Source organism: Scyliorhinus torazame, chromosome 16 (assembly GCF_047496885.1).
Source record: "Scyliorhinus torazame isolate Kashiwa2021f chromosome 16, sScyTor2.1, whole genome shotgun sequence".
In the NCBI taxonomy this organism is placed as follows: Eukaryota; Metazoa; Chordata; class Chondrichthyes; order Carcharhiniformes; family Scyliorhinidae; genus Scyliorhinus; species Scyliorhinus torazame.
The window spans coordinates 15,876,557-15,904,495 of NC_092722.1; the positions used below are offsets into that span (position 1 = coordinate 15,876,557).

The window sequence follows — 27,939 nt, forward strand, 5'->3', positions numbered from 1 at the left end:
CTGGCAGTGCATTCCACGCACCCACCACTCTCTGTGTAAATAACCTACCTCTGACATCTCCCCTATATCTTCCTCCAATCACCTTAAAATGATGTCCCCTCGTGACAGCCATTTCCACCCTGGGAAAAAGTCTCTGGCTATCCACTCTATCCATGCCTCTCATCACCTTGTACACCTCTATCAAGTCACCTCTCTGTCTTCTTAGCTCCAGTGAGAAAAGCCCTAGCTGCCTCAACCTTTCTTCATAAGACATGCCCTCCAGTCCATGCAGCATCCTGGTAAATCTCCTCTGTACCCTCTTCCAAAGCATCCACATCCTCCCTATAATGAGGCGACCAGAACTGGACACAATATTTCAAGTGTGGTCTAACAAGAGTTTTATAAAGCTGCAGCAAAACCTCACAGCTCTTAAACTCAATCCCCCTGTTAATGAAAGCCAACACACCATACACCTTCTTAACAACCCTATCAACCTGGGTGGCAACTTTGAGGGATCTATGTACATGGACCCCAAGATCCCTCTGTTCCTCCACACTTCCAAGAATCCTGCCTTTAACCCTGTATTCAGCATTCAAATTCGACCTTCCAAAATGAATCACTTCACATTTATCAAGGTTGAACTCCATCTGCCACTTCTCAGCCCAGCTCTGCATCCTGTCAATGTCCTGTTGTAACCTGCAACAACCCTCAGCACTATCTACAACTTCACCAACCATCATGTCATCGGCAAACTTACTAACCCACCCTTCCACTTCCTCATCCAAGTCATTTATAAAAAACACAAAGAGCAGAGGTCCCAGAACAGATCCTTGCAGGACACCTCTGGTCACTGACCTCCAGGCGGAATACTTTCCATCCACTGCCACTCGCTGTCTTCTTTTGGCCAGCCAATTCTGTATCCAGACAGCCAGATTTCCCTCTATCCCATGCCCCCTAACTTTTTGAATGAGCCTACCATGGCTGAGGGATCCATTTATTCAGCATGCCATCCAGGATGCAAACAGCCTCAGAGAAGGCCAAATAAAATAATTAAGTTCAGCTACCTTGCGTTTGCAGGAAGGGCAGTCTCTTAACTAAATATTATTGGCACCGAATTGAGCTGGGGTCTACACTACACAACACTACTGTCGCCTTGTATTTCTGAAATCGTGCTTTGTTGTTCTGTGACTCACTGACAGGTTTTGCTACCTAATCCAATATTTTCCTCATTGGTTACACTGCATGCACCAGTAAGGTCCCAGATCATGAAGGGATTAGTCATTTGTTGCTATGAAGGGCATGGCACTGGGAGCTGTGATCTTGGCATGACTTTTATTCTTGGATTGATTCTAAAATCCATCAGTCTTGCAAGTAATAATTTTAAGTAACTCTTCCCTTAGAACAGCTATTCTGCGAGTTTGATATGAAGGCCTTTGTAAATAAACAGAATCCATTAGTGTAATAGGAATCAATTCCTTCTTCAGGCCAATAAAACTGTGCTGACAGCTCCCTTAATAAATCCTGCCTTATAAAATGGGGGTAACCGAGTGGATTCTACAGTTGTCTTCTAGGCCAGTTGACTAGGATTGAACAGGTTGTGGTGTTTCCCAGTAGAATAGGCTGGTAAAATTCATTGTCAACTTCCATAAATGAAGGATGGCTATTTGACCAATCAATTAGATAGTCGTTCAGCATCTGTGCTGAGGAGTTACAATGCTTAGAAGATAAGGAGAGGAGAGAAAATTGTTAGTTTGAATGATACAATGTGCATGGCTCCAAATTCCGCGCCCTGGATTCGATTCCTGTTCATCACTGGGTTGCCAACATCAATTGTTCTGGGCACGGGAAGGAGCAAAGAGGAGTCCAAGTGCCTTTCCCACTACGGAGAGAAAGAAAAACTTAAGCTATCCCAGATCATGGAGGGTCATTCATGGCTTGCCTAATGAATTCTGCTATTGGCCATTTACGAAACCATATTGGCAGAAGCTAAAGGTCACAAGATCCTGGGATCAGTACAGATGACCGATATTTCCTGTAAATTGCATGGTGCAGCAGCCTGAAATTGTCCATGTCGCCCCTTTAAGTTACTGTGTGTGCACAGCTACCCAAAATAATTTGAAAGGGCCATGCACTTAAATAAATCACCCACACACTCACAATGTTCCATCCACCCATCATGCCAAGTAAAATGTTTACAGCGTTCCCCACCGGCATCTAACAGAGTCTTGACTGACTCCACTATTTTTGCTTTCATTACACCACCCAGAAACCCATTGCAAAACCTGCTGCTTGATTTTTTGATTCTACCATGAAGTCTGTCCTAGATTTGTGCCTCACCAATTTGAACCTGTTCTCCTGCCTTAGATTATCTGCGAATAATATTCTGGAATTACCGAATTTAGAGAAAAGGTGAGAAAGTCAAAGGCCTTAAAGATAGAACTCCTTGTTCAAAGGGTGTTGGAAACAAAACTGATCACAGCCTCTTTGTTCAAGCCACGGTTCGTTCAATTCTTAATGAATTGTGGAGAGACATTGCTGGAAGAATTATTTTAGCACCAGGACCATTTTTGCTACAATATGATCGTTTTTCCGTGGAAGTTACAATCTCGTACTACTCTCATCGGGGAGCCCCTCATTATCTCAGTCAATAAGGTTCATAAGGGAGAGTTTTTATGTACTAATTTAGATTAAAGAGCACCCAAGTGCGCGAGAAGATAAACTCCGAGATGTGTATGAATAAATGTGATTTAGTTTAAAGGGAATCTGGTTAGGAAGCTCGGTGTCATCAGAACTGCAAATCACACCTGTCTCTACCAAATCATCTTTATATTAAATATAAAGTTTGAGGTTTGTGCTGTACCCCCAGTGGGTTAATTATGAAATTGAGTCGTATAGATCGGAATCCCCAGTCAGTACTCAGTTAGCGACAATTGGCTGCAATCGCCGAGAGAGAAGAATTCAGCCAGGATCTCCATTGTTTCCAGTTCTTACTGGATGTGGATGTTAGAGTGAGGACTCGCCTCCTGCTGACGCCCACAGGGTAGATTCATCCTTGCTCATGATTGGCCATTTTGCGTGAAGTAGCAGAGTGTGTGGTCAGCATCTGTGCACGTGCACCCCAACAATGCCTTCAGTAAAGGAGGAGTGACAATGGGGATGGGGAAAAAATTAGAGGGAAGGAAAGAACAAATGATGTATGAGTGAAGATGGCACTGTTTGAGATGGATTCTGTATTTTAGATTGTTCCTCAGCTCTTCAGATTTCAAGTAAACTTCTCCTTTCTGTTTTCCAGGTGGTGAGTTTTGCAAGCCTCAAGTATGACACCTCTTATACTTGGATGGTGTTGTGTTTCCTATGGTGCTCCATAGTGCAGTCCATTCTCCTGCCATTGTTCCTTTGGGCTTGCGATCGCTACAGGGCTGATGTAAAAAGTGTCTGGGAGAAATGTGTAGCTATCATGTCCAACGATGAACTAGATGAAGGTAATCTTCCTTATTTATTGAATTATGTTCCTGGTTAGCATCAATTAATGTCTTGAATGTATCTTGGTGTTGAGTTTTAAAATGCCATACCATATCATAGAATCCCTATAGTGCAGAAGGAGGCCATTCAGCCCATTGAGTTTGCACTGACCCACCGAAGGAGCACCTTATCCAGGCCCATGCCCCCGCCCTATCCCCACAACCCCACCTAGCCTTTTTGGACACTAAGGGGCAATTGATTATGGCCAATCCACCTAACCTGCACATCTTTGTACTATGGGAGGAAACCGGAGCATCTGGAAGAAACCCATGCAGACACGGGGAGAACATACAAACTCCACACAGTCACCCAAAGTCAGAATTGAACTCAGATCCCTGGCACTGTGAGGCAGCAATGCTAACCACTGTGCCACCGTGCCACCCCTGTAGTATCATGTTCAGCCATTTATTGTAGATTTTGTCCATTTAAAGTCTTTGTCCCAGGTTCATCTGAGGAGCTGGTGCGATGTACATGTGACCCATGCAACACCACTGTGTGCACCCAATTTGCATGGTACCATTGTCTACACGCAACCTGTGCGGTGCTATTGTTTAGTGCGTGGCCCTGTGTACATCTCCGTCTCGTGTGCAATGCAGTACCTCCAAGTGGTGGCACATGGTCCTAACTCTGGTGTTTCTGCACAAAGGACAGCTTCCTACAAGACTGCAAAAAAAGTGGGGGGGGGGGGAAATGATGAAGTATATTTGCAAGGTCTCAGCATTTTGTTATATTGCCCTCTCTGCTGCCATCTCTGTTGGGGAGGAGTAAGTAAAGCTAGTTAAAGAACAGCTGCCAGCAGCTAAGTATGTGTTAGTCCTACTCCATGCAACACACAACAAAAATCTTGCATTTTTATGGCACCTTTCATGACCACCTGATGCCCCATAAGTGCCTTTGAACCAATTAAATACTTTTGAAATGTAACTCTTTAATGTAGAAACCATGACCGCATGGTAGCATAGTGGTTAGCGCAATTGCTTCACAGCTCCAGGGTCCCAGGTTCGATTCCCGGCTTGGGTCACTGTCTGTGCGGAGTCTGCACGTTTTCCCCGTGTGTGTGTGTGGGTTTCCTCCGGGTGCTCCGGTTTCCTCCCACAGTCCAAAGATGTGCAGGTTAGGTGGATTGGCCATGCTAAATTGCCCTTAGTGTCCAAAAATTGCCCTTAGTGTTTGTTGGGTGGGGTTACTGGGTTATGGGGATAGGGTGGTGTGGGCTTGGGTAGGGTGCTCTTTCCAAGAGCCGGTGCAGACTCGATGGGCTGAATGGCCTCCTTCTGCACTGTGAATTCTATGATTCTATGACGATCAATTGTCCTACAACAAGGTCCCACAACATTAATGTGGCAATGACCACAGATAATGGGCTGGATTCTCCGATTTGGAGACGATGGGCGGGATTCTCCGCCCCGCCGCGCCACATTGCTACCCCGACCGGCCGGCGGGATTCTCCGTTACGCTGGCCGGTCAATGGGGTTTCCCATTGTGGGGCAGTCCCACGCCGTCGGGAAACCCCCGGGCACCAGCAAAACGGAGTATCACCTCGGTGGAGAATCCCGGCGCATGTCCCTACGCCGGCGTGGGAACGGTAGGAAAACTGGCGCAAAATGGCCACCGATTCCCCGTTTTGCTGGGGGCTGATTCCCCGTTTTGCTGGGGGCTAGCAGGAAAGCAGCGTAGAGCAGTCGGCTCTAGCTGCCAATAAGCCCCGGAGAAATTCCGGGTCCGTGGCGTGCGCGTGGACACAGCGGTGGCCTGTAGTGCTGTGCTTCATGACAGATGCCGCTGGTGGACCCTGCCCGCGAAACAGTCCCCTGCTTCGGCTGGCTCTGCGCCCCAAACTGCCCCACCACAGTGCCCCCAGCCCCGAATAATGTCCCCCCCCTACCCGCGGATCGGCCTTTCCCTGACAGTGGTGGCGCTGGACTGAGTCTGCAGCGCCACGCTGAGTTCGCAATGGGTGAGACCACACGCCACCTACGCCGTCGGGAACTCGGCCGGTCGCAGGCGGAGCATTGGAGAGCGGGACTCGGACAATGGCCTGAGGTCATGGATACGCCACTTTGGAGGGGGCGGAGCATCACGGAAGCGGCACCGCTCCCAATTCTTTTGGGAATTTGGATTCTCCGACCCGTCGCCGAATGCAATTTGGGTGTCGGCGACCGGAGAATCCAGCCCAATATATTTTTGTGATGTTGATTGAGGGATAAATATTGTCCAGGACACTGGATACAACTTCCACTATCTGCCTGCCCAAAGAGTGTCATGTGATCTTGTCCAAGATAGCTGATGGACCCTGATTTAACATCTCGCCTGAAAAACTGCACCTCTGACAGCGCAGCACCTGCTCAGGACTGCACTGGAGTGTTTGTCAACTTTGATATTTGGGCTCACATCTTTGGAGTGGGTCCTGAACCACAATCTTAAGTGGATGATGCACTCTGGGCAGTGCTCCTGTGCACATGACCCAATCTATAGAATGGCCCTACTTTGTGTATAGTTCAGGGTGCACAAAATCCTTAAAATAATACATGACTTCCTTGCTCAACATTACCCCACTTGTGCAGCACCTCTATGAATTGCACAATCTAGTCCAGAGTGTGTTAGTGTTTAAAGATCTCTTTGTGAATTTAATTGCTACTGCAGCCGATTTTCCACCATGTGCAATGCATATTACTTTTCCTTGTAGTGAAAAGCGCAACATTTATTTTGCAATTGTTTTTAAATTTAATTTCAAGCTTCATTAAAGTTGCGTTCCAGAAGAAGACATGTTGAACATTGAGCTTTACACACATTTGAATCAGAAGTAACTTGTCAAATGAATTTTTTTGTTGCAGAAAACAGCCAGGATGGAGCGATTCACCCTGAATCATTCTACGAGAGGCCCTATGATTATAACTGCACCACTGAAATCCTAACAGTGGATCGCATTGCCAAGTATGACTTTTCAGCATTGGAAAGGGGAGTACCACAGGTGTACCCAATGAGGGAGCTACAAGAGGATAAGATGCAGTATTTGCAGGTATCTGTCTAAACAAGGATTCCAGACCTCCTGTTTATATTATTCAGGCTTTGAACATTCACTACAAGCCAATAATCAAAGTAAACCGTTTGCCTTCAGCTCTCCTCATTCTGCTTGCTGGCTACATGCACCTCTCCAAGATTATAGAAATTAGCATTTTGATCCCAGTTGTCCTGTAAGTTCCTTTTATTACCCCAACAGCATTCACCACCACCTCCAAACTGCGCCCCCCCCCCCCCACCCCCCCAGCCCATCAGCCCCAAAGTTTTCCTCCTCCTTTCCTGGAGATGCTGACATATGTTGAAAGTAGTTCAATGACCAATTATAATAATCATGATTATTGTCACAAGTAGGCTTACATTAACACTGCAATGAAATGACTGTGAAAATCCCCTAGTCACCACATTCCGGCACCCGTTCGGGTACACTGAGGGAGAACTCACAATGTCCAATTCACCTAACAAGCACGCCTTTCGGGACTTGTGGGAGGAAACCGGAGCACCCGGAGGAAACCCACACAGACACGGGGAGAACGTGCAGACTCCGCACAGACTGTGACCCAAGCTGGGAATCAAATCTGGGACCCTGGCTCTCTGAAGCAACAGTGCTAACCACTGTGCTAGCGTGCCATCCTCCATTCCTCACATGCGAGCGTAGACGTTCGGCCTCAGCAGGTTCATGTTTGTGACATTCAGAGAAGCTCAAAGGGATGGTCAAGTCTGACACTGTCCACCCACACCCACCCTCCAGTAGATGTCACTGGACGATGAGCTGGTGTCGGAATCTTGGTTTATTGTTCTCTCCATCAAATATCAATTTGCCATCCCAGTTCTGGACTCAATTAGCACAGATCAGAGAGTGAAGCTATGATGTTAATGGCCCTGCATAGCCCACTTCCACACTGGGCAGCAGCAGAAGTATTAATATCTCATCGGGGGATCAATTTCCTTTACAGCCTTTAAATCTGCCTCTGTGTCACTGAAATGATGATCTTTATTAGTGTCACAAGTAGGCTTGCATTAACACTGCAATGAAGTTACTGTGAAAATCCCCTAGTCGCCACACTCTGACGCCTGTTCTACCCTAACAACAAACTGCAGCATTGTAAATTAATTATATGTTGGTCAAAGATTTACTTCGTTCTTCAGGATCTATTTAAACTATTTTACAATGATATAATTATGCTTAAATATAGAATCCTGCTGACAAATATAATAAAATTACTTAAGTGGGACAATCTTCACAGTCCTGCAACTTGGAAGTTGAAGGCATGCGGGAGAAGGATATATTGATTTGTTTTCACAGATTTTCAGGCAAAGATATCTGATCTAATTGGGATTAGCAAAGGGGCCACTGTAGAGAGACATTAAAGAAAGGCTCACGGGTTCCTGTCTCAGACAGTCTTAAAGGGATAGGCATTGCTTTTTCCCACTTGCACCTCTTTGTTGTAATTTTGAAGTTTAATTTTGAATTGAAGAACAAAGACCGTCACTGTTGGAGGTGAGTAATCTGTCTTTGAGCAATTCCACTAAAAGTGTTGGGAATTAACAGTTTGCAGCCTGAGCAAGAGTTCATTTCCATGACTAAGATTCTAGACCAGAGGGAGGAGATGTTGATCTCCACTTCTGGCGATGTTGAGGTAATGCAGTTTTCCAGAAGTGGGATTTGAGCATTGAGGTGCATAAACAAAATGTCAGTTCTAGTAATTATTGATGCTCGCAGTGAGAATTCAAATGAAAATTACTGTTGTTATACAGAGCTTCCATTCTTGACATTTTCGAATGCCTATCCTACTAAATTAATTAAATTTCGTAAGGCCGTATTCACACCCATCATTTTGAAAACTTTCAAAATGCTGGCTGTGAATTCAACCTCCTCGAATAGGTTTTACTTATACTTTAACATTTAAATGTGTACGCACGTAGCCTTTGAAGTTAAGTTCTTCGATAAGAATAAACAACTTTCACCTCTTCAATCTTTAATCAAATGCAAAGCAAACTGAAGATGCAAGCTTCTTCTCTGATGGCTGAAAAGTTAAATCAATCCGGGCCTCCACCTGCAGCTTCGCTATTCAACTTCCTTCACATGCAACCTCAGCTGCCTGTTATGTTGCTGCTTTACTTGCTGACACCCTTCATCATAAGTTATTGGCAGACACAGCCTCCCATCTCCTCTCACGTTTAATGGAACATCCCCATCTCCTCCAACACTTCCCTCCTTCACCCCAAACATTCCTTCCCCCCCCCCCCTTACTTCCCAATCAAATCCAATTCCCACAGAGATCTCTGAACACTGCCCTCTACCCATCAACCTTTTCTCCCTCATAACCTTTCCCCACCCCCCCCCACGATAATTGCTCCTTTAACCCTCCTTCATCAGCTCCACAAACACTCTTGCGTGTTCTGCCTCATGTCTACATCTTCATTCTGTTGAAATCGCGATTTGTTGTACAGTCCATTTTTGTAACCAATTTTTCCTCAAACTCAAAACTGTGGATCTGTATTTCCCCTTTCCCCACAATCTATAGACTTTTCAAATCCAACTTTGATCGCAACTATTTCATAATTTATCTTGTCTTGCTTTCCAGTCTTTCAGCCTTTATCTGCGGACCTGTAGTTGACCATTCGCAGGGCCTTCTCAGCATTAAAAAAAAGTTTCATTCATAAATATCAAAATAAACAGTGCAGAAATAGAACACCATTAGGATGCAATCGTCTGAGATTTAATCCTAAATCCATGAAACGTGATGGGCCTGACTCCTCAGGGCGATTATTTCAAGCAAAATTATCGGTTCACTCATCATTTTTTCTTTGCCCACGGCACAGCCCAAGTCTGCAGGGTCAACGTCACCCTAAAACAATGGGGATATTGGCTATAATATTTTGGGATTGTTTTTTAGTTGAGCTGGCTTCTCCAATTGTATTTAGATGCAGAAAAGATTAAAAATATGCTTTTATACTGTTTTTACAGATGTTAAGACAAACAGGAATTTCAAAACTGCCAGCAAAATGAATTCCCCTGTGGGCCAAATGAAATACTCCCACTTGTTCCTGGACTTGTCGTTTGGCACATTATCACGGAGCTATGCTAAATCCGTTGGGTGCTCCCTGACTCAGTTGCCACCTAGGATTGTCTGTTTTTATGGAAAATTGGAATTGCGGCAAAAGCTTTGGACAAGATTGACCTCATTTTTTCTCCTTTAAATGTCCTTAGCTGCCTTATGTCATTAATGGATTGCCATGTGATGAAAGCAGCCCCGTACCATGTAATGGACTGTCGCATGCCCAGGAGGGCTGCTTGGGTACAATTCCAGGCAGCTGACTTTGTTGTAGGTTCTTTCATACCCAGGAGTGGTGCTATAAATGCATTTGCTTTCCTCCTTTGCTATTGAAAAGCTAAGACCCGTAGGGTAGGATTCCATCAAGATTGAAAAGAAGAGGAAAGAAGTCGAGATAAATTGGGAAGTAGTGATTAGGTGATGCTAAGGTTGGGTTTTAAAGGCCTGAAGATTATCAGGAAGGGAAGACTGAAAGAGGTAAGGAGCTCCACAGCTTTAACCTGCTGAGCATCTAGCTTCCCATCTGGCCCCCCGTATTGTAAATGGTTCCCGTTTCCTCGGGTACTAGCCTCCTCCCCTTTCAGATCCGTCATCAGCACCCCATTCCTCAACCCCCCACCACCTCCCCCACCATCCACCCCTCCCCCCCCCCCAACCGCCTTTGACCCCTCTTTCCCCGCAAAAAGCTAGCCCCCATCTCCGACTTGAAATAACCGCCCATCGATTCACATGGACTGACAAAAGGAGGACCACTTCCAAAGCAGCTCTCACTACATCAGTCAACAAATAAGCCGCGTGCACTTGGTTGAATCAAGAAGATCTGGAAAATTAGACTAATTTGCTTTTCTGAGCCTCTAATTCCTCAACTTGTGTGTTAATGAAGAAATGGAATATATTACAGTATTTCTTCTTGATTTCTCTCGAGTGGTTTTGTTCAAAAGATAATCTGTGCTTTAAAGTCAAGTATTTTATCACAAGTGGCCAGCACACATACAAAGATTATTTACAAGAATCACTAGCTTCTATGTCATATCATTTGTTATGCACAGTTATTATATATCCTCTATGAAAATGAACACTCTGCAGGAAAGGAAGCTGTGTTGATTCTGACAGCACTCTCTCGGCTGGTTTACTTCAACTTTACCCTGCTGTATGTTATAATTATTGTTTGCATATCTCTTTCATGTCAAAGCATTATGCCCTGTGATTCTGTTGTGCTGATTTTGTTTTGAGTACTCGATCACATTGTTCTTGCAGCCACTGCAATAAACAGGCATGTTTCACAGGGAAAGTGCTGATTTGCCACTACTTTGAACCTGATCTGAACTTCCGATCACACATTTTCTCCATCACAAAGACAGACTGCCCCCGCTGCGCTAACATCAGCCATCTCCAACTTTGCATCTGTTGACTGGTTACAGGAAAGTGTGCCCGTAAATTTCCCAGGTGGCCTTCCTGCCCCCTTCCAACTGCCTCTGACCCGTTCACAACTTTATGGGGATTGGGCTGGGAGCAACCCACCTGCCTTCTACCCAGTGAAGCCCTTAACTGGCCAATTTAGGGACTGCTTGAGTCTGGCCTCCATGAGACTGGTGTGAGGAGTGCAGGGCGGGGGTGGCAAGACTGGTGGGTCTCCCTTCTTGTACCTCATGTAGGCAGGTGGGGTTGCCTCCCTTGAGGGGGAGGGGGGGCCCTTTCCAGATCGGCCAACCCCTCTCATGTCTTTCACTCAGGGATGCTCCCTCCCACCTGGCCTCTCCAAGACCCCTCTGTCCTCAACTACCAGGCCTCACCTCTCCTCCCCTCCCTGCAGTAAGACCCTCACCCACCCCCAGCACTTAGGTGACTAGTGTCTAGACTAGACAGAGTCCCAGGACTCTGGGACTGTTTCTAGTTCCAATCTGGGGACTACTCGTAGTTCCAATCCTAGCCGCTGCTGCCGCTGCTGGGACTACACCTGATAGGCCGGCAGCTCTCTGTGAAGAGACATCCAAGTGAGGGCAGAAGTCTGGTCTTCAGCCAAATAATATTCTATAAATGGCTGCGGGGTGGCCGTGAGCCATGCTGATGTTTTCCCTCCCAACTCCCGAGTGGCAGGGTAAGGAACCTCGCCTTTGGAAAAATCCTACCCTCGCGTTCAAGCATTTATCACTGCCAGACCTGACTATTCCAATATTCCTCTGGCCGATCTCGAACTTCCATACTCCAAAAAATCTTAACTTATCTAAACCTCTGCTGTCTGTACCCTATCCCGCACTGCCCAATCAAAGCAACTTCCTCCTCCCGCTGAAAATTTGAAAATCTATGGTTTACAAAGTAATTGCTGCTGAACTCCAGATATAACAAGAATTGAAAAAACAGCATAAACAATCCAAAAACTGCTCTGGAATTAGTTGAAAAAATACGCCCTGTGAATATTTTGCTCGCTATCAATAAGATACCACAAGACTATTTAGGCTGTAGCCCGTGGAACATATTTGGGTTTTTTGCAGTCAAAAACTATTTTAAAATGTAACTTTCTTATGGGAAATGCCCTCCATGCCAAATCATGTCCCCACTCATCCCTTACACCTCTCATATGTTCCCTGCTAGCTCCATAGCAACTGACCCAATCTCCATCATGGATAGAGTTCATGAGCCTTATGGGAATTTTAACAAATACATCACTCACTCCTACATATTTTATAGTGAAAACAAACTTGTGGTGAATTTGTTATAAAAAAACAACTAACTTCTATCCATACCTCACATTAAAGGCAACTAATCCTTTAATGGACTGTCAATCGAACTTTGGACTCTAAACACCCTTTTGAGATAATTGTAGCTTCTGAAACTCCGCCGTTATAGCATACTGATAGCCCTTTGGGAAATGTCAGAAAAGAGCTCGACTGAAACTGGATGACCAGGTGCCACATTGTTTTCCTAACTTCCACCAAATGGCCTGGCAACCAAAGTAGTCCAGCAGAGGTATTTTTAAGTCACTGACAGCTCCGGCTTATTTGTATTTGTTTTTGAAGTTTAAGGAGCAGGACATTAAAAAAAAACTTTAGATCATGATAGTTACACAGATCTTATCCATCGTTTAAGAGGGTTTATATCTTACCCCATCAATTCCTGACCCCCCCACTCCCCACTTTAGGTTCAGGCCCTTGCAATAAACAAAATGGAGTCTGTTTGAGCCCGGCACCCTTTCCCCTACCTGCAAAAATTGAATGTCGTAAGTGGGGGCAGGGCTGGATCCTGCAGACCATTTTGTACAAGTCTACTCTGCGAAAATCCAGCCCCGAATATCCACTGTTTTCTTATACAGCGAATTCTAATCTTCTGACTAAAGAAATCTCTATTCATCTCAGCCCTAAAGTTGCTGATCACTTAGCCTGAAACTAGCCCCCTGGCTCAAGACTGTCCAGCCCAAGGGGATCATCCGCTTGCCATCTTTTAAGAGCACCAAGTATTTTGTACATTTCCAAATAGATTTAGCCTTCATTGTTCTGAACTCCAGAGTACAGCAGCTCATTCTACTCAATCTCACCTCTTAGGATAACCTTCTGATCCCAGGAATCATCGAGTGCACCTCAATCACTATCCCCTTTGCCATATATCACTGTCATCGCCACAAACTGTAACCTTGTGGGCCTGCATGTGCCTCACTCTGCCATTACTATCACCGAATGAAGCCACAATGCAGTGCATGAGAAGTAGTGGAAAAGGCAAATTACAGGGAAGTGATTCTGCAGCCAGCACCTCGGGTCAAAGCCATGCAGTCCTGCAACGTCCAGCTGTGAATGGTGTTGAAAAATTAAACCATCAGCGAGAGGAGAGAGCTCCCTAAATATCTCCATCCTCAATGATGGTAGAGCCCAGCACGTCAGTGCAAAAGAAAAGGCTGACTCATTTGCCATCCATTTCAGACAGAGGTGCTGAGTAAATGATCCACCTCAGCCTCAATCTGAGGACCAACCTTCACAGATGACAGGTTTTAGTCTATTTAGTTCACACTACATGATATCATGGAATGCCTGAGTACATTGGACACAGCAAAGGCTGCGGGCCCTGGTAACACCCCAGCTGAAGGCTTGTGTTTTAGAATTAACCATGCCTTTGCGGTTCCAGTATAGCTACAACACTGGCATCTATCAGACAATGTGGAAAATTGCACAGGGTTATCCCAGCCACAAAATCAGGATAAATGCAGTCTAGCCAATTTCTACCCCATCAGTCTATTCTCATCCTCAGGAAAGTAATGATAGCTGTTGTCGACCGTGTTACGAAGCAACACTTACTCACCTGCTCAGGGACGCTCAGTTTGGCTTCCACCAGGATCACTCACCTCCTGACCTCATTACAGCTTTGGTCCAAACATGGACAAAAGAGCTGACCTCCAGAGTGAGATGCGACTGACTGCCCTTGGACATCAAGGCTGCATTTGGCCAAGTGTGATGCCAAGGTGACCTCGTAAAATTAAAGTCAATGGAAATCGGGGAAACTCTCCACTGGTTGCAGTCATACCAGCACAAAGGAAGATTGTAGTGGTGATTGGATGGCAACCATCTCCGCCCGGAACATCATTGCAAGAGTTCCTCAGGTCAATGTTCTTGGCTCAATCATCTTCAGTTGCTTCATCAATGACCTTGTCTCCATTATAAATTTAGAAGTGGGGATGTTTGCTGATGATAATAATAATCGCTTATTGTCACAAGTAGGCTTCGATGAAGTTACTGTGAAAAGCCCCTGGATTTTGGCCAGTGTTCAGCACTCTATTGAGACTCCTTAGATAGTGAAGCAATCTATGCCCACTTGCAGCAAGATTTGGAAAGCATTCAAGCTTGGAAAGTAACATTTGTGCCACAAATGCCAGACAAGGAACTATTCCAACAAAAACTTTTCCAACCACCTCCAGTAGACATTCAATGGCATTACCAGCATTGAATTCTTCACTATTAACAAGCTGGGAGTCACCATGAACTGGACCAGCTGCATAAATACTGTAGCTACAATAGTAGGTCAGAAGCTGGCTATTTTGTGGCAAATAACACACCTGACTTCCATAAGCCTGCCCACCATCTACAAGGCACTAGTCAGGAGTATGATGGAATGCTCACCACTTGTCCAGAAGAGCGCAGCTTTCTTTAAATTCAGGGGATGCGAGCATTGTTGGTTCGGCCAGCATTTATTTCCCATCCCTAATTACCCTTGAGAAGGTGGTGAGCTGCCTCCTTGAACTGTTGCAGTCCATATGGCATAGTATACCCACAATGCTGTTAGGGAGGGAGTTCTAGAACTTTGACCCAGTGACAGTGAAGGAACGGTGATATATTTCCAAGTCAGGGTGGTGAGTGACTTGAAGGGGGACTTACAGGTGATGGAGTTCCCATGTATCTGCAGCTCTTCTCCTTCTAGGTGGTAGAGATGGTGGGATTAGAAGGTGCTGTCTAAGGAGCTTTGCTGAATTGCTGCACTGCATCTTGTAGATGGTACAGACGGCTGCTACTGTCCTTCGGTGGTGGAGGTAATGAATGTTTGTGGAAGGGATATCAAGCATACTGCTTTGTCCTGGATGGTGTCGACCTTTAGTGTTGTTAGAGCTGTGCTCATCCAGGCAAATGGAGAGTATTCCATCACACTCCTGACTTGTGCCTTCTGGAAGGTGGGCAGGATTAGGGGAGTCAGCAGGTGAGTTACTCACTGCAGGATTCCTTGCCTCTGACCTGCTCTTACAGCCACAATTCAGTTCCTGGTCAGTGGTAACCCCAGGACGTTAATAACTCCAACAACACACAAGAAGCTTGACCACCACACCATCCAATACCTTAAACATTCACTCCCTCCACAGTGACAGGAGTGTGTACCATCTACAAGACGCAGTAACTCAACAAGGCTCCTTAACTAGCACCTTCCAAACTCACAACATATACCACACAGAAGGAGGTACAAGGAAACATCACCATCTGAAAGTTCCTCTCCAAGCCACACAGCATCCTGATTTGGGAGCTTAACCATTGCTGGGTAATAATCCTGGAACCCCCATCCTGACTGTGCCGACTGTAGCTAGACCATGAGGATTGGAGCAGTTCAATAAGACAGCTCACCACCTATACCACCTTCTCAAGGACAATAACATTGGATTTGCAATCAATACCGACATCCTGTGAATGAATAAATTGAAAAAATCCCACTTCTGTCCTTCCTTAGGAATGGCGATCAAAACTGTATACTTTCCTCCATGTGTGCTCTCACGGGAGCCTTATATAATTGCTGCAACGTGTCCTTACACTAACACCCCAACCTCCTTGCAATAAAGCTTAACCTTTCTAATTACTTGTACCTGCAGTCTGTGCCCAAATGTCCATTCTTCACATCTTAGCCTTGACAGTGGGTATTGACTATTTAAGCAAGGGGTGGGCATTACATTGAGGTTATTATTGTGGAGACACCAATGAATGGAGGTGATTGGTGAGTGACGAGGAATAAGAATCCTGACAAATGTTCCCTTCCTTGAGGGTGTTTTGGCCAACAGTATTGCTCCGGCTAAGATCAGCAAACTTAGTACAGATCAGGGTTCAAAACCAGAACCTTTCTGGTCTGCATAGCTCAGTTCAACAGTGAGTCCTCTGAAAGCGTATCAGCTCAACAACAGCACCTTGCACTTATATAGTTCCTTTTGCACAGTAAAACATCATGAGACACTTAACAGGACGGTAGCAAAGAAAATTTGACACTGCTCCACAAGAGCAGACATTAGGACAGGCAATCAATAGCTTGGTCAAAGAGGTAGGTTTTAAGGAGTATTGTAAGAAAGTGGTGGAGAAATTTAGGGAGGGAATTCATAGAACAAACAAAGAACAAAGAAATGTACAGCACAGGAACAGGCCCTTCGGCCCTCCAAGCCCGTGCCGACCATACTGCCCGACTAAACTACAATCTTCTACACTTCCTGGGTCCGTATCCTTCTATTCCCATCCTATTCATATATTTGTCAAGATGCTCCTTAAATGTCCCTCTCGTCCCTGCTTCCACTACCTCCTCCGGTAGCGAGTTCCAGGTACCCACTACCCTCTGCGTAAAAAACTTGCCTCGTACATCTACTCTAAACCTTGCCCCTCTCACCTTAAACCTATGCCCCCTAGTAATTGACCCCTCTACCCTGGGGAAAAGCCTCTGACTATCCACTCTGTCTATGCCCCTCATAATTTTGTATACCTCTATCAGGTCGCCCCTCAACCTCCTTCGTTCCAGTGAAAACAAACCGAGTTTATTCAATCGCTCCTCATAGCTTATGCCCTCCATACCAGGCAACATTCTGGTAAATCTCTTCTGCACCCTCTCTAAAGCCTCCACATCCTTCTGGTAGTGTGGCGACCAGAATTGAACACTATACTCCAAGTGTGGCCTAACTAAGGTTCTATTCAGCTGCAACATGACTTGCCAATTCTTATACTCAATGCCCCGGCCAATGAAGGCAAGCCTGCCGTATGCCTTCTTGACTACCTTCTCCACCTGTGTTGCCCCTTTCAATGACCTGTGGACCTGTACTCCTAGATCTCTTTGACTTTCAATACTCTTGAGGGTTCTACCATTCACTGTATATTCCCTACCTGCATTAGACCTTCCAAAATGCATTACCTCACATTTGTCCGGATTAAACTCCACATAGAACATAAAACATAGAACATAGAACATTACAGCGCAGTACAGGCCCTTCGGCCCTCGATGTTGCGCCGACCTGTGAAAACATTCTAAACCCCATCTACACTATTCCCTTATCGTCCATATGTCTATCCAATGACCATTTGAATGCCCTTAGTGTTGGTGAGTCCACTACTGTTGCAGGCAGGGCATTCCATGCCCTTACTACTCTCTGAGTAAAGAACGTACCTCTGACATCTGTCTTATATCTATCTCCCCTCAATTTAAAGGTATGTCCCCCTCGTGCTAGACATCACCATCCGAAGAAAAAGGCTCTCACTATCCACCCTATCTAATCCTCTGATCATCTTGTATGCCTCAATCAAGTCACCTCTTAACCTTCTTCTCTCTAACGAAAACAGCCTCAAGTCCCTCAGCCTTTCCTCATAAGATCTTCCCTCCATTCCAGCCTGAAGGCTTGTCCAACAACGGTGGAGGGATGAAAATTAGGGATGCGCAAGAGGCTAGAAAGACGAAGAGTTGTAGGGATGGAGGTGGTTTCAGAAAGAGATGGGTGAGGTCATTGAAAGATTTGAACATAAAGGCTGTTCCATGCCTAATCCCTGCACATCTTGACCCCCTTTCTTCCGTGGTTTCCTCTGACCTTCATGAGCTCCTGCCTTCAGATTTTCAAGGGTGTTTTCAAAGTACTTGTTTTCGCCGAGCAGAGAGAACTCAGGATTGTGCGGCTTGAGAAGATTACAGAGGTAGTGAGGTACAAGGCCATGGAGGAATTTGAGAACAAGGGTGAGAATTTCAAAATTAAACATTGCTGTAGCAAAAGCCAATGTAGGTCACTGAGCATGCGGGTGATGAGCGAACTGTGTTCGATGCAAGTTGGATATGGGCAGCAGACCCTTCTGGATCAACTCCATTTTGTGTCAGCAGTTGCCTCTGGGTCAGAAGGTTGTGGTTTCAAGTCACGCTCCTGGTACTTGAGCTCAAAATCCAGATTGTCACCTCATTGCAGTGCTGAGTGAACACTGCGGTGGCAAAAGGTGCCACCTTTTGGAAGAGAGGTTGAATCAAGGTGCTGTCTGTCTCTCCGCTGGATGTAATAGATCCCAGGGCAATATCTTTAAGGTAATAATAATATAATAATCGCTTATTATCACAAGTAGGCTTTAATGAAGTTACTGTGAAAAGCCCAAGAGCTTGGGAGATATTCCCATTTCCAGTAATCTCTTCAGTCAAGATCACAAAAATCTTAAATTTGTCATTGTCAGATTGCAGTTTGTGGGTTCTTTCTGTATACAAACTGGCTACTGTGTTTCCCACAGGACAACAATTAACTACACTTCAAAAATAATTCATTGGCAGTAAAGCTTTTTAGGATGTCCCGAGGTTGTGAACGATGCTATATAAACGTAAATCCTCCTCTCTTGAAGTTCAACATACTAGTTGAAGAACTTTCATTTATAGAGTTGCTTATCACATCCTGAGAATGCCCTAAATGCTCGATAACAATGATTTATTTTTGAAATGCAATCATCGTTGACATGCAGTCTCTGTTTTTCTCCTACTCTGGTCTGTCACATATCCCCCCACTCCCTTTGCCCCAGAGGTCTAAATCTGGAAAGGGTGCGGAGGTGGTTTACGAGGATGTCGCCTGGGCTGGACAGTTTTAGTTATGAAGAGAGATTGGATAGACTTGGATTATTTTCCTTGAAGCAGAGGAGACAGGGGTGACATGATTGAGATTTATAAAATTATGAGGGGCATAGATAGAGTAGACAGGAAGAAAGTTTCCCCTTGGTGGAAGGGGTTAATGACCAGGGGGCACAGATTTAAGGTAAGGGACAGGAGGTTTAGAGGGGATGTGTGGAAAAATCTTTTTTACTCCAAGGGTGTTGGGAGTTTGGAACTCGCTGCCTGAAAGGGCAGTGGAGGCAGAGACCCTCAACATTTCAGAAGTATTTAGATCCCAAGGCACACAAGGCTATGGGTCATGTGCTGGAAAATGGGATTAGAATAGTTAGGTGGTTGTTTTTGACTGGTGCAGATTCGATGGGCTGAAGGGCCTTTTTTGTTCTGTAGGACTCTATGACTCTTACACTCTGGAATTCCTTCCCTTAAACTTTAGCACACACCCCTCTTTCTTGAAGCTTACCTGTTTTAGTGACCTTTTATCAAATCTGGCTCAGAATCAAACTTGCCTGCTTGTGCTTCTGTGTAGTCTATTCTCTGTCTTTGGTATGTTGATGTGTGCTCAGTTTATTCTCATACTCTGTCATAATACAATGTCATGGCAGCTGCAAGTAGCATAATGGGTTTGCAGGCTGATAGGATCTAATATTGCAAAATACAATAGGCATCCAGGAGCAGGAGAAATTATCTCATTGTTGTTGATATTCAAAGTAGTGTCTCCTTATAATAGCATGACACATACTTTCTAAGGAACTTTCTTAGATGCATTGCTTGTCAGAAAAAAAGCAAGGGAATGACGATATCATTTCACTGTTGGTATCTTTGTCACCGAACATCCTGTACTGTATTGATTCAGTCTAATGCTGCATTTTAAACTATACAAAGTTAGCCCAGTCTCTTTTGGCATAACTAGAATATAAATGCGATGGTCCCCTTAATCTCCCACATCATCTGAACCTAACTACTTGCAAATGGATAGGGTGAAGGTTATGTGGATGGGTTGCACTGTCATGTGGCGGCAGAGGAAATTATGGGAGAGGGCGGCAAATCTAATTTTGCCGAGCACGTGAATTGCTGCCTTTTGGGTGTGGGAGGCTCACAGAGTTAGGACTGACTGTTGACTTGGCTGTATATTAGATGGGAGAAAGTGGTCACGTTTACCAAGGCCGGTAATTGAAATGGGAGAGGACGTTAAGATTACTTCAGACTGTTTATTTCTTTCATGTCTCTTAGGTTCCTCCAACCAGACGCTACTCCCATGATGAGTCAGATATGTGGACAACAAACCCAATCCCTTCATATCTTCACAGATGGGGGTCTTCAGAGGACATTACAGAAGTACTGCACTACAGCTCCCCCAGGCACGAGCGGAGGAGGAGCAGCCTGATCTCCCAACACGGTGAATGTGCTGCTTTCCATAAAAGGAGGAAGTCTGTGGACAGCGTCATATCTCTGAAACAGCAGCCCAGAGAGGGTTATTTTGTTGATGATGTAAACTGTTTCAGCCGCGATGAAATAATAAACTTCATTGATGAAACTCCGCTCCCTAGCCCAATGAAGACCCCTCTGAGATCATCTTCCATATCCCTAATCCCAGAAAAATATGAACGATATTCAGTTGCGTTTTCCCATTTTCCGTTAACCAATTTTGAGAAGGAGCCTCACGTTCTCCGTCGGTTATCGGAGGGCAAGGAATGCATCTTCACAGGGGTCTCTAGGCCCAAGGAGTACTTGGTGAATATTTTTCCCAGTGACCCTCCCATGGCTCAAAAGAACGCAGAGGCCCACATTCGGCCTCACGACAACCTGGCCGCATGTGCCAACCCCAGTGTTAAGGAGGCGGCCTCCAGAAACTGCCGGACAGATCTCTGCGTCTCTTGGGACAATCAGGAAAAGCTGACCAAACTGGGAAGCAAAGGAAGCACAAACAGTTTTTCAAGCTCGCCTTCCGCTTCTTCGGGTTATGTGACTTTTCATTCCGATTCCATTGGATCTGCATCCTAGGAGTGAGTCCGGAGTTTCCCCCCCACCCCGCCGAACAAAAAACAAACAAAAAATGGGTGTTTCTACGTTTGTTTTGTACCACGGGAAGTTTGTAATTCACGCACGAGGAATTGAGTCAAGCACCAAAGAATTGGTCAAGTATTTTCATGTCCCTTGGCAACAGAGAAACAATTCTCCTTGTGGAGGATAGAAAGGGAAATTGACTGGAAAAATATGACGTTAAGTCATGTCTGAATTTCAATAAGACTGACCATTGCTTTCTATAATTAAATTTTTAAAATAAATAATTTTTAAGCGGCAACACCGATAGCAGGATCTCCTGTGGGACCCCAGTGTGTTGGTGCCGTTTAGGTTGGGGATTGGGTGGGGCAAGAAGATAAAGTGGCTCTAAGTTTGATTATATTTTTTAAAACATCCAAGCTGTAAAATGATTTCTCCACCGGGGGTAATACCGGGTCATGTTTGTCTCCTTATGCACTTTGGCAATTTGGTGTGTTCTGTTGGTATTTTGTTACAGCTGATGAATTTTTAAACAAGTATAAGACAAAATTGTCTGTGGGGATTGCGGGGGTAAGGGGATAGAAGGTCACTTTTGCGATTGTTTTTCCTGTGTATTTTGCATTTGTAAAGTTGGTGTCATATATTGGCAACATTACTGTTGCCTTGCAAAAATGGACATTTGTTTCTCTTGGTCCCCATAAAGTTGTCCTGAAATTTAATAGTAACAAATGTTTTCTTAACAGTATTTGCAATGGCCGTTGTCCTTGGACAGAACCAGGGCCTGTGTTGTTTATATTAAAGACCTACTTCAATACCTGATCTTGACCTGCATTGATTCGAAGGATGACTTATATCGTTTATCGCAATTATTTACTGCACAATTTGAGGCCCATAAGTACATACTGCAGCTTGGATTTTGCGGTCAACTTGGAAGTTACACCATCCGCTGCTGACCTCAAAGAAAGCTGCCGCATAGATCTAGCGACCTCTATGGCGTGGACTTTGTCTTTCCCAACATTACTGTAATTTGATTCTGGCACTAACTGTGACAGGTCTCTCATATTCAGCAATAGAGTTGCCATTAAGCAAGCTAAGCCGTCAATCACATGAAGAATTCTCACAGCCTGGGAAGTAACATGAACCAATTATCCTCCATTTTAAAATTATTGTACAAAGAAAGAAGAGAAGTGAGAGATTCACATGGGATTAAGGTAGAAGCTGAAATATAATTAGAACATTTATTACAAGCTATTATATTAAAAGCCTATGCAATTTTTATGATAATGGAGAGCTTGGTCACTCTACGAGTGCAGAATTAATCTTTCAGAGCCAGAGAGGTTGTTCAGCAGTAATAAGAATGTGGTAGTCTGTTCAAACTTGAGTTACACCTCATTCAACGAGGAGCAGTACTTTTTGGGGGTTTTAGTGTGAGGTTAGGGTGTAAAAAGTAATACTTGGGCTGGATTTCCTGGTCCCCGTGTGTTTCTCGGAGTGCACCTTTCGCTGGTGGCCAGATTCTTTCTTCCCGCTGCTTGCCAATGGGATTTCCCATTGAAGCCACCCCATGCCGCCAGGAAACCCACTGGTTAGGGTGCGCTGCTGGCAGGAAAAGAGAATCCCGCCTTCCGGAGAATTCTGGCCAGAGTGTTTAGAATGCTAGACTTTGTGCATGAACCTGTGCAATCTTTCATCTCCAGCATTCTACGTGGTTTTCAAACCAAGCTTGGAGTCACCTATCCTCTCCGTCCTCAGTTGCCCCCTTAGCTCCCCTATTGTAATCAAAGTGGGCAGCAAGGTAGCACAGAGGTTAGCACAGTTGCTTCACAGATCCAGGGTCCCAGGTTCGATTCCGGCTTGGGTCACTGTCTCTGCGGAGTCTACACGTTCTCCCCGTGTCTGCGTGGGGTTTTCTCCGGATGCTCCGGTTTCCTCCCTCAGTCCAAAGATGTGCGGGCTAGGTGGATTGGCTATGCTAAATTGCCCTTGGTGTCCAAAAAAGGTTAAGTGGAGTTACTGGATTACGGGGATAGGGTGGAGGTGTGGGCTTGGGTAGGGTGCTCTTTCCAAGGGCCGGTGCAGACCCGATGGGCCGAATGGCCTCCTTCAGCACTGTAAATTCTATGAAAACAAAACCTGGTGTTCTACACAATGCTCCTCCATCCTTTTCGAACATCAATATGCCCCAGTCAATTCCTGATTCATTTGGTACCGTCCATTCCAGAAAAGCCCAGGTTGATATGAAGGTCGGAATTCTCCGGCTGTGCATTCCCGCCCGCGGGTTTCCCGGCGGGGTGGGGAGGATTCAGTGGGAAATCCCATTAACCAGCAGCCGGAGTGGTGAATCCCGCTGCCATTGAACGTGCGCCGCTGAGAGAAACACAACTGGGAATCGGAGAATGCAGCCCAAAATGTCCCCTTATTATTGATGGGACTTTAAACTGAGGCCCTGTCTGCTCTCGCAGGCAGAGGTAAAAGATGTCACTCTACTATTTTGAAGAAGAGCAGGGTAGTTCCCCCTGAAGCCCTGGCCCATATTTATCCTTCACCCAACATCACTATTGCAGGGTGATCTGCCCATTATAACATTGCTGTTTGTTGGATTCTACTGTGCGCCATGTTGCCATATTTTCTACATTAAAATAATGACCACAGTTCAAAGCAACTTCACTGGCCGGACACCACACGGGACATTCTGAGGTTGGGAAAGAAGGTGTAAAGAAGGTTTGTGATAACACTTCACCATTTTCTCGTGCTAGCTGTAAGGACCTCATTTTGTAAATCTGCGATTCTGCCTACTGTGGTTTCCAATTATTTCTAATAGTATCAGTGCTCACCACATCTGGACTGGTCCACAGTGCACCACAGACACTAGTTAAACAGTATCTTTACACACCCTTTTGGAGTACCCACTCGCTTGTGCACCATTATATTTTGGCCCAATAACTCTCTCTGGAGCTTTCAGAAACAGTCTGGCGGTTTTGGGGAGTCCATTAAAGTAGTTTTCATTCTCATTTTCCAATACTGGCACATTTGGTTCAGCCAGCTGAGGCTTCTTGTTAGTTACCTCTTGAGTTGTGTAAGGCCCATAGGTTACAACCACAAGTGGCTATTGAGGCGGTGACCATAACATCATTTTAAATGGAATTGAGTGTGGAAACGAGGACCACATGGAATGCTTGAGGTGAATGGCGCTGATGAATTTCAGGAGAAAAAGGAATTGAAGGTCATACCAATAGAATCAGAGGGCAGGGGGAGGCTTAAGTGGAGCTTAGACACCAGCTGATAAGCGGTTACTACCTGAAATGTTAACTCTGTTTCTCTTTCCACAGATGCTGCCTGAGTGATGAACATTTTCAACATTTTGTGTTTCGATTTCAGATTTCCAGCATCCGCGGTATTTTGCTTTTGCTTTTTTATAAACGCATTTTATTACAAACTTGTATCAAAGTAGGTTACAGCAAATAAACACCCCGGGAAACATATTTCCCAACAATCAGCTATACAGTTTGCACAGATTTTTCTCCTTTTTCACCGCCCCCCCTCCCCATCACTCACCCCCTCCCCCCCCTCCCCCCCCCCCTCCCCCACCTCCCTGCGACGAACAGCTCCTCAAACACGGTCACAAACATCCCCCACCTTTTCTCAAACTCCCCCGCTGAGCCCCTTAACTCATACTTTATCTTCGCTAACTGCAGGAAGTCGTACAGGTCACCCAACCAAGCCGCTACCCCCGGTGGCGATGCCGACCGCCACTCCAGCAAAATTTGTCGCCGTGCAATCAGAGAGGCGAAGGCCATGACATCGGCCTTCCTCCGCTCCATGAGCTCCAGCTTCTCTGAAAGCCCAACTATCACCACCAAAGGATCCGGGTCCACACCCTCCCCCACTATCCTGGCGAAGACAACAAAAACTCCTGCCCGGAATCTTCCCAATTTTTCGCAACCCCAAAACATGTGCGCATGATTTGCTGGCTCCCGCCTACACCTCTCACACTCATCTGCTACCCCCTGAAAGAACCCACTCATTCTCGCCCGAGTCATATGCACCCTGTGCACCACCTTAAACTGTATCAGACTCATCCTTGCACAAGAGGAGGTCCCATTTACCCTTTGCAGTGCCTCACTCTGTACTCCCCAATTGAACTCCATTCCCAACTCCGCTTCCCATTTCTCCTTGATCTTCACCACCCACTCGCCTCCCTGCTCCCCCAGCCACTTATATATATCCCCAATTCTTCCCTCCACCTCCTGTATACACTATCCATTGCCCCCGGCTCAAACCCATGATTTACACACAGCGGCGTTAGCACCAACATCCCTTCCACCCTAAAATGCCTCCTCAGCTGATTCCATATCTTCACCATGGACTGCACCACTGGGCTCCCTGAATACCTACTCGGAGACATTGGCAATGCTGCCGTCACCATAGCCCTCAAACTAGACCCCTTACAAGATTCATCCTCCATCCTAACCCACTCTACCCCTTCTCCTTCCCACCACCGCCGCACCTTGTCCACATTCGTCGCCCAATAATAATGAAGCAAGTTCGACAATGCCAACCCCCCCTGCTGCCTCTGCCTCTGTAGCAGGGCCCTCTCCACCCTTGGCACCTTCCCCGACCATATAAAGTCCGAGATGATCGTGGGTATTTTGCTTTTGTATCGGCATAGAGCAGCTGGGCCTTTCAATTCTGTGTAAATCTATGAATACGCATTTGAAAGGAAATAAAATTGAAGGTTGCGGGAGCGAGCAGGAAATTTATTCAGACATAGAGCTCCAGTTGATGAGCCAGCCCAGGCACGATGGGGCAATTGGCCTCCCGAGCACATAGGAAAAGTTCACTCAAAAAAACAGCCACGAGAGTTAAAAAAATTGTCACCCCGTGTTCTGGCGTTATCTCAGCTCTTTTCTGTTGCTAAAACAGTGAATCATCTGTTATCACACATCCACTTCACTCTTCCTCTGTTAAATCACATGCTCTGTACATCACCCACACGGAACACATTTACCACCGCTACCATCTGCTGTCTCTCTGTCTGTGTCCAGGCATTGTTAGTGGGGTTATATTGGTGGGGTGTTGCTTTGCAATGCATGAACTGAAACACTGCTGCGTATTTTTACATATCTTTCATTGTGGCTTTTTCCAAACTGGAATTTAAATTGCAAATTAGTGCAATCCTTAATGATTCAGCATGTTTCTGCAGTGTATGGCTAATGTCTGGAAAGCTCCAGATTCGATCTTTGCTGAATTTATTCAATTGAAGCACGGATCAGATCGTAATCCTATATTTGGCTACAGTCGGCCCTTGTTGGGATGGAGGAGCTGGGGGTAATAAACCTTGGGTCTCAGTGTTGATCACTCCTTCGGGTGTCAAGTATTTTGGAATGTTTCTGAGGCACTGAGAAACAACAGCCTGGTCTTCTGCAAAGTAGCACCGTGGCACCTTCTACATGCACCTGACAGGCCTTCAGTTTATCGTCTCACCTGGAGAGCAGCACTCCCAACAGTGCGGCACTCCCTCAGTAATGCACTGATGTGTCAACCTGGGTTTTGTGCTTATGGGGTACATTTTAATGATCAGAGCAGGGTCTGAAATTTTCCGACCGTTGCGATTCATTTTTCCTGCCATCAGCCCATGGGTTTCCCAGCAGCGTGGGGTGACTTCAATGGGAAGTCCCACTGACAAGCTACGGGAGTAGAGAATCCCGCCGCCGGCGAACGGCGCGCCACAGGGAAATTGTGCACATGTCAAGAGAGAGAGCAAGCTTTGGGAAAAATAGCGTCTTGATTAATAAGGGGATCAGGGGTTATGGGGAGAAGGCAGGAGAATGGTAATGAGAAAATATCAGCCATGATTGGATGGCGGAGCAGACTCGATGGGCCGAGTGGCCTAATTCTGCTCTTATGTCTTATGGTCTTATGAACAAGGAAAGGTTGCCACACGGAACATCGCACTGCGGCTGCAAGGATTCACAAAAGCAACCTGTTCCCAGAGGTTGGGAGGAAATAGGCAGCCTCAGACCAGGAGGTCATAGAGCCAAAGCATCAGAGGGTCATTTATAACACAGAAGGATATATAACATGTAAGATCCTGAGGGATCTTCACGGGTGGAATTTTCTTCTTGGGGAGAGTTTAGAACTCGGGGGTCACTGTTTAAAATTAAAAGGTCACCCATTGAAAACGGAGATGAGGTGAATTATTTTCTCTCAGAGGGCAGTGTTGTTTGGAACTCTCTTCCACAGAAGACTGGAAGCAGAGGTTTTGAATATTTTTAAGGCAGAGCTGGATAGATTCTTGGTAAGCAAGAGGGTGAAAGGTTATTAGGGGTAGGTGAAGTGCAGATTTGAGGTAGCTATCAGATCAGCCATGATCCGATTAAATGAGGGAGCAAGCTTGAGTCTACCCCTGCTCCTTGTTTATATGTTTATTTTGCCTATACTGGCTCTCTGTGTTGTTGGTGCAACATTTCTTGCTCCACATTATTAGAGATGCAGAAGCAGTTGCCAGCTGCCGGGAAGGCCGACAATTGGGAAGTTCAGATCAAAGTCTAGAATGGAACTTGAACTAACAACCTGCTGACTCCGAAGTGACAGGGAGCCTTAGGGTAACAACTAGGTGTTAGGTGAGATCAGGCTAGTGCAAGGTGATTTATTGGATAGATTCCCTGTCCACTGACTGGGTTGTAAACATGGGCAGGATTCTCCCGTACCCGGCGGGGCGGGGGTCCCGGCGGGACGGAGTGGCGTGAACCACTCCGGCGTCGGGCTGCCCAAAGGTGCGGAATCCTCTGCGCCTTCAGAGGCTAGGCCCGCCCCGGAGTGGTTTGCTCCCCGCCGGCCGGCGGGAAAGGGGCTTGGCACCACGGCAACCGGCGCCGAAGGGCCTCCGCCGGCCGGCGCCAGTTGGCGCATGCATGGGAGCGTCAGCGTGTGCTGGCGTCATCCCCGCGCATGCGCAGAGGGCTTCGTTTCTGCACCGGGAATGGCAGACCGGTACAGCCTCTGGTGCAGAAGGATAGAGTGC

At 45.9% G+C, this 27,939-nt stretch overlaps 2 protein-coding genes across 6 annotated transcripts in view; one reads left to right on the forward strand and one right to left on the reverse strand.

Annotated features, from left to right (window-relative positions):
- gpr153 (G protein-coupled receptor 153) overlaps positions 1 to 21,734 on the forward strand; it is a 103,437-nt gene extending 81,703 nt beyond the window's left edge. For 4 of the 5 annotated variants that reach the window (XM_072478007.1, XM_072478008.1, XM_072478009.1 and 1 more), the window contains exons 5-7: positions 3,272 to 3,461; positions 6,336 to 6,520; positions 20,145 to 21,734. In XM_072478007.1, coding sequence (XP_072334108.1) covers positions 3,272 to 3,461; positions 6,336 to 6,520; positions 20,145 to 20,915 — 1,146 coding nt within the window. In that variant the 3' untranslated portion in view covers positions 20,916 to 21,734. Of the gene's footprint in view, positions 1 to 3,271; positions 3,462 to 6,335; positions 6,521 to 9,490; positions 10,870 to 20,144 lie in introns of those variants that run through there. The other variant, XM_072478011.1, reaches the window with a different exon arrangement.
- The window catches only part of mmel1 (membrane metallo-endopeptidase-like 1), a 243,318-nt gene that overhangs the window by 13,440 nt on the left and 201,939 nt on the right, over positions 1 to 27,939 (reverse strand). The window lies entirely within an intron of this gene.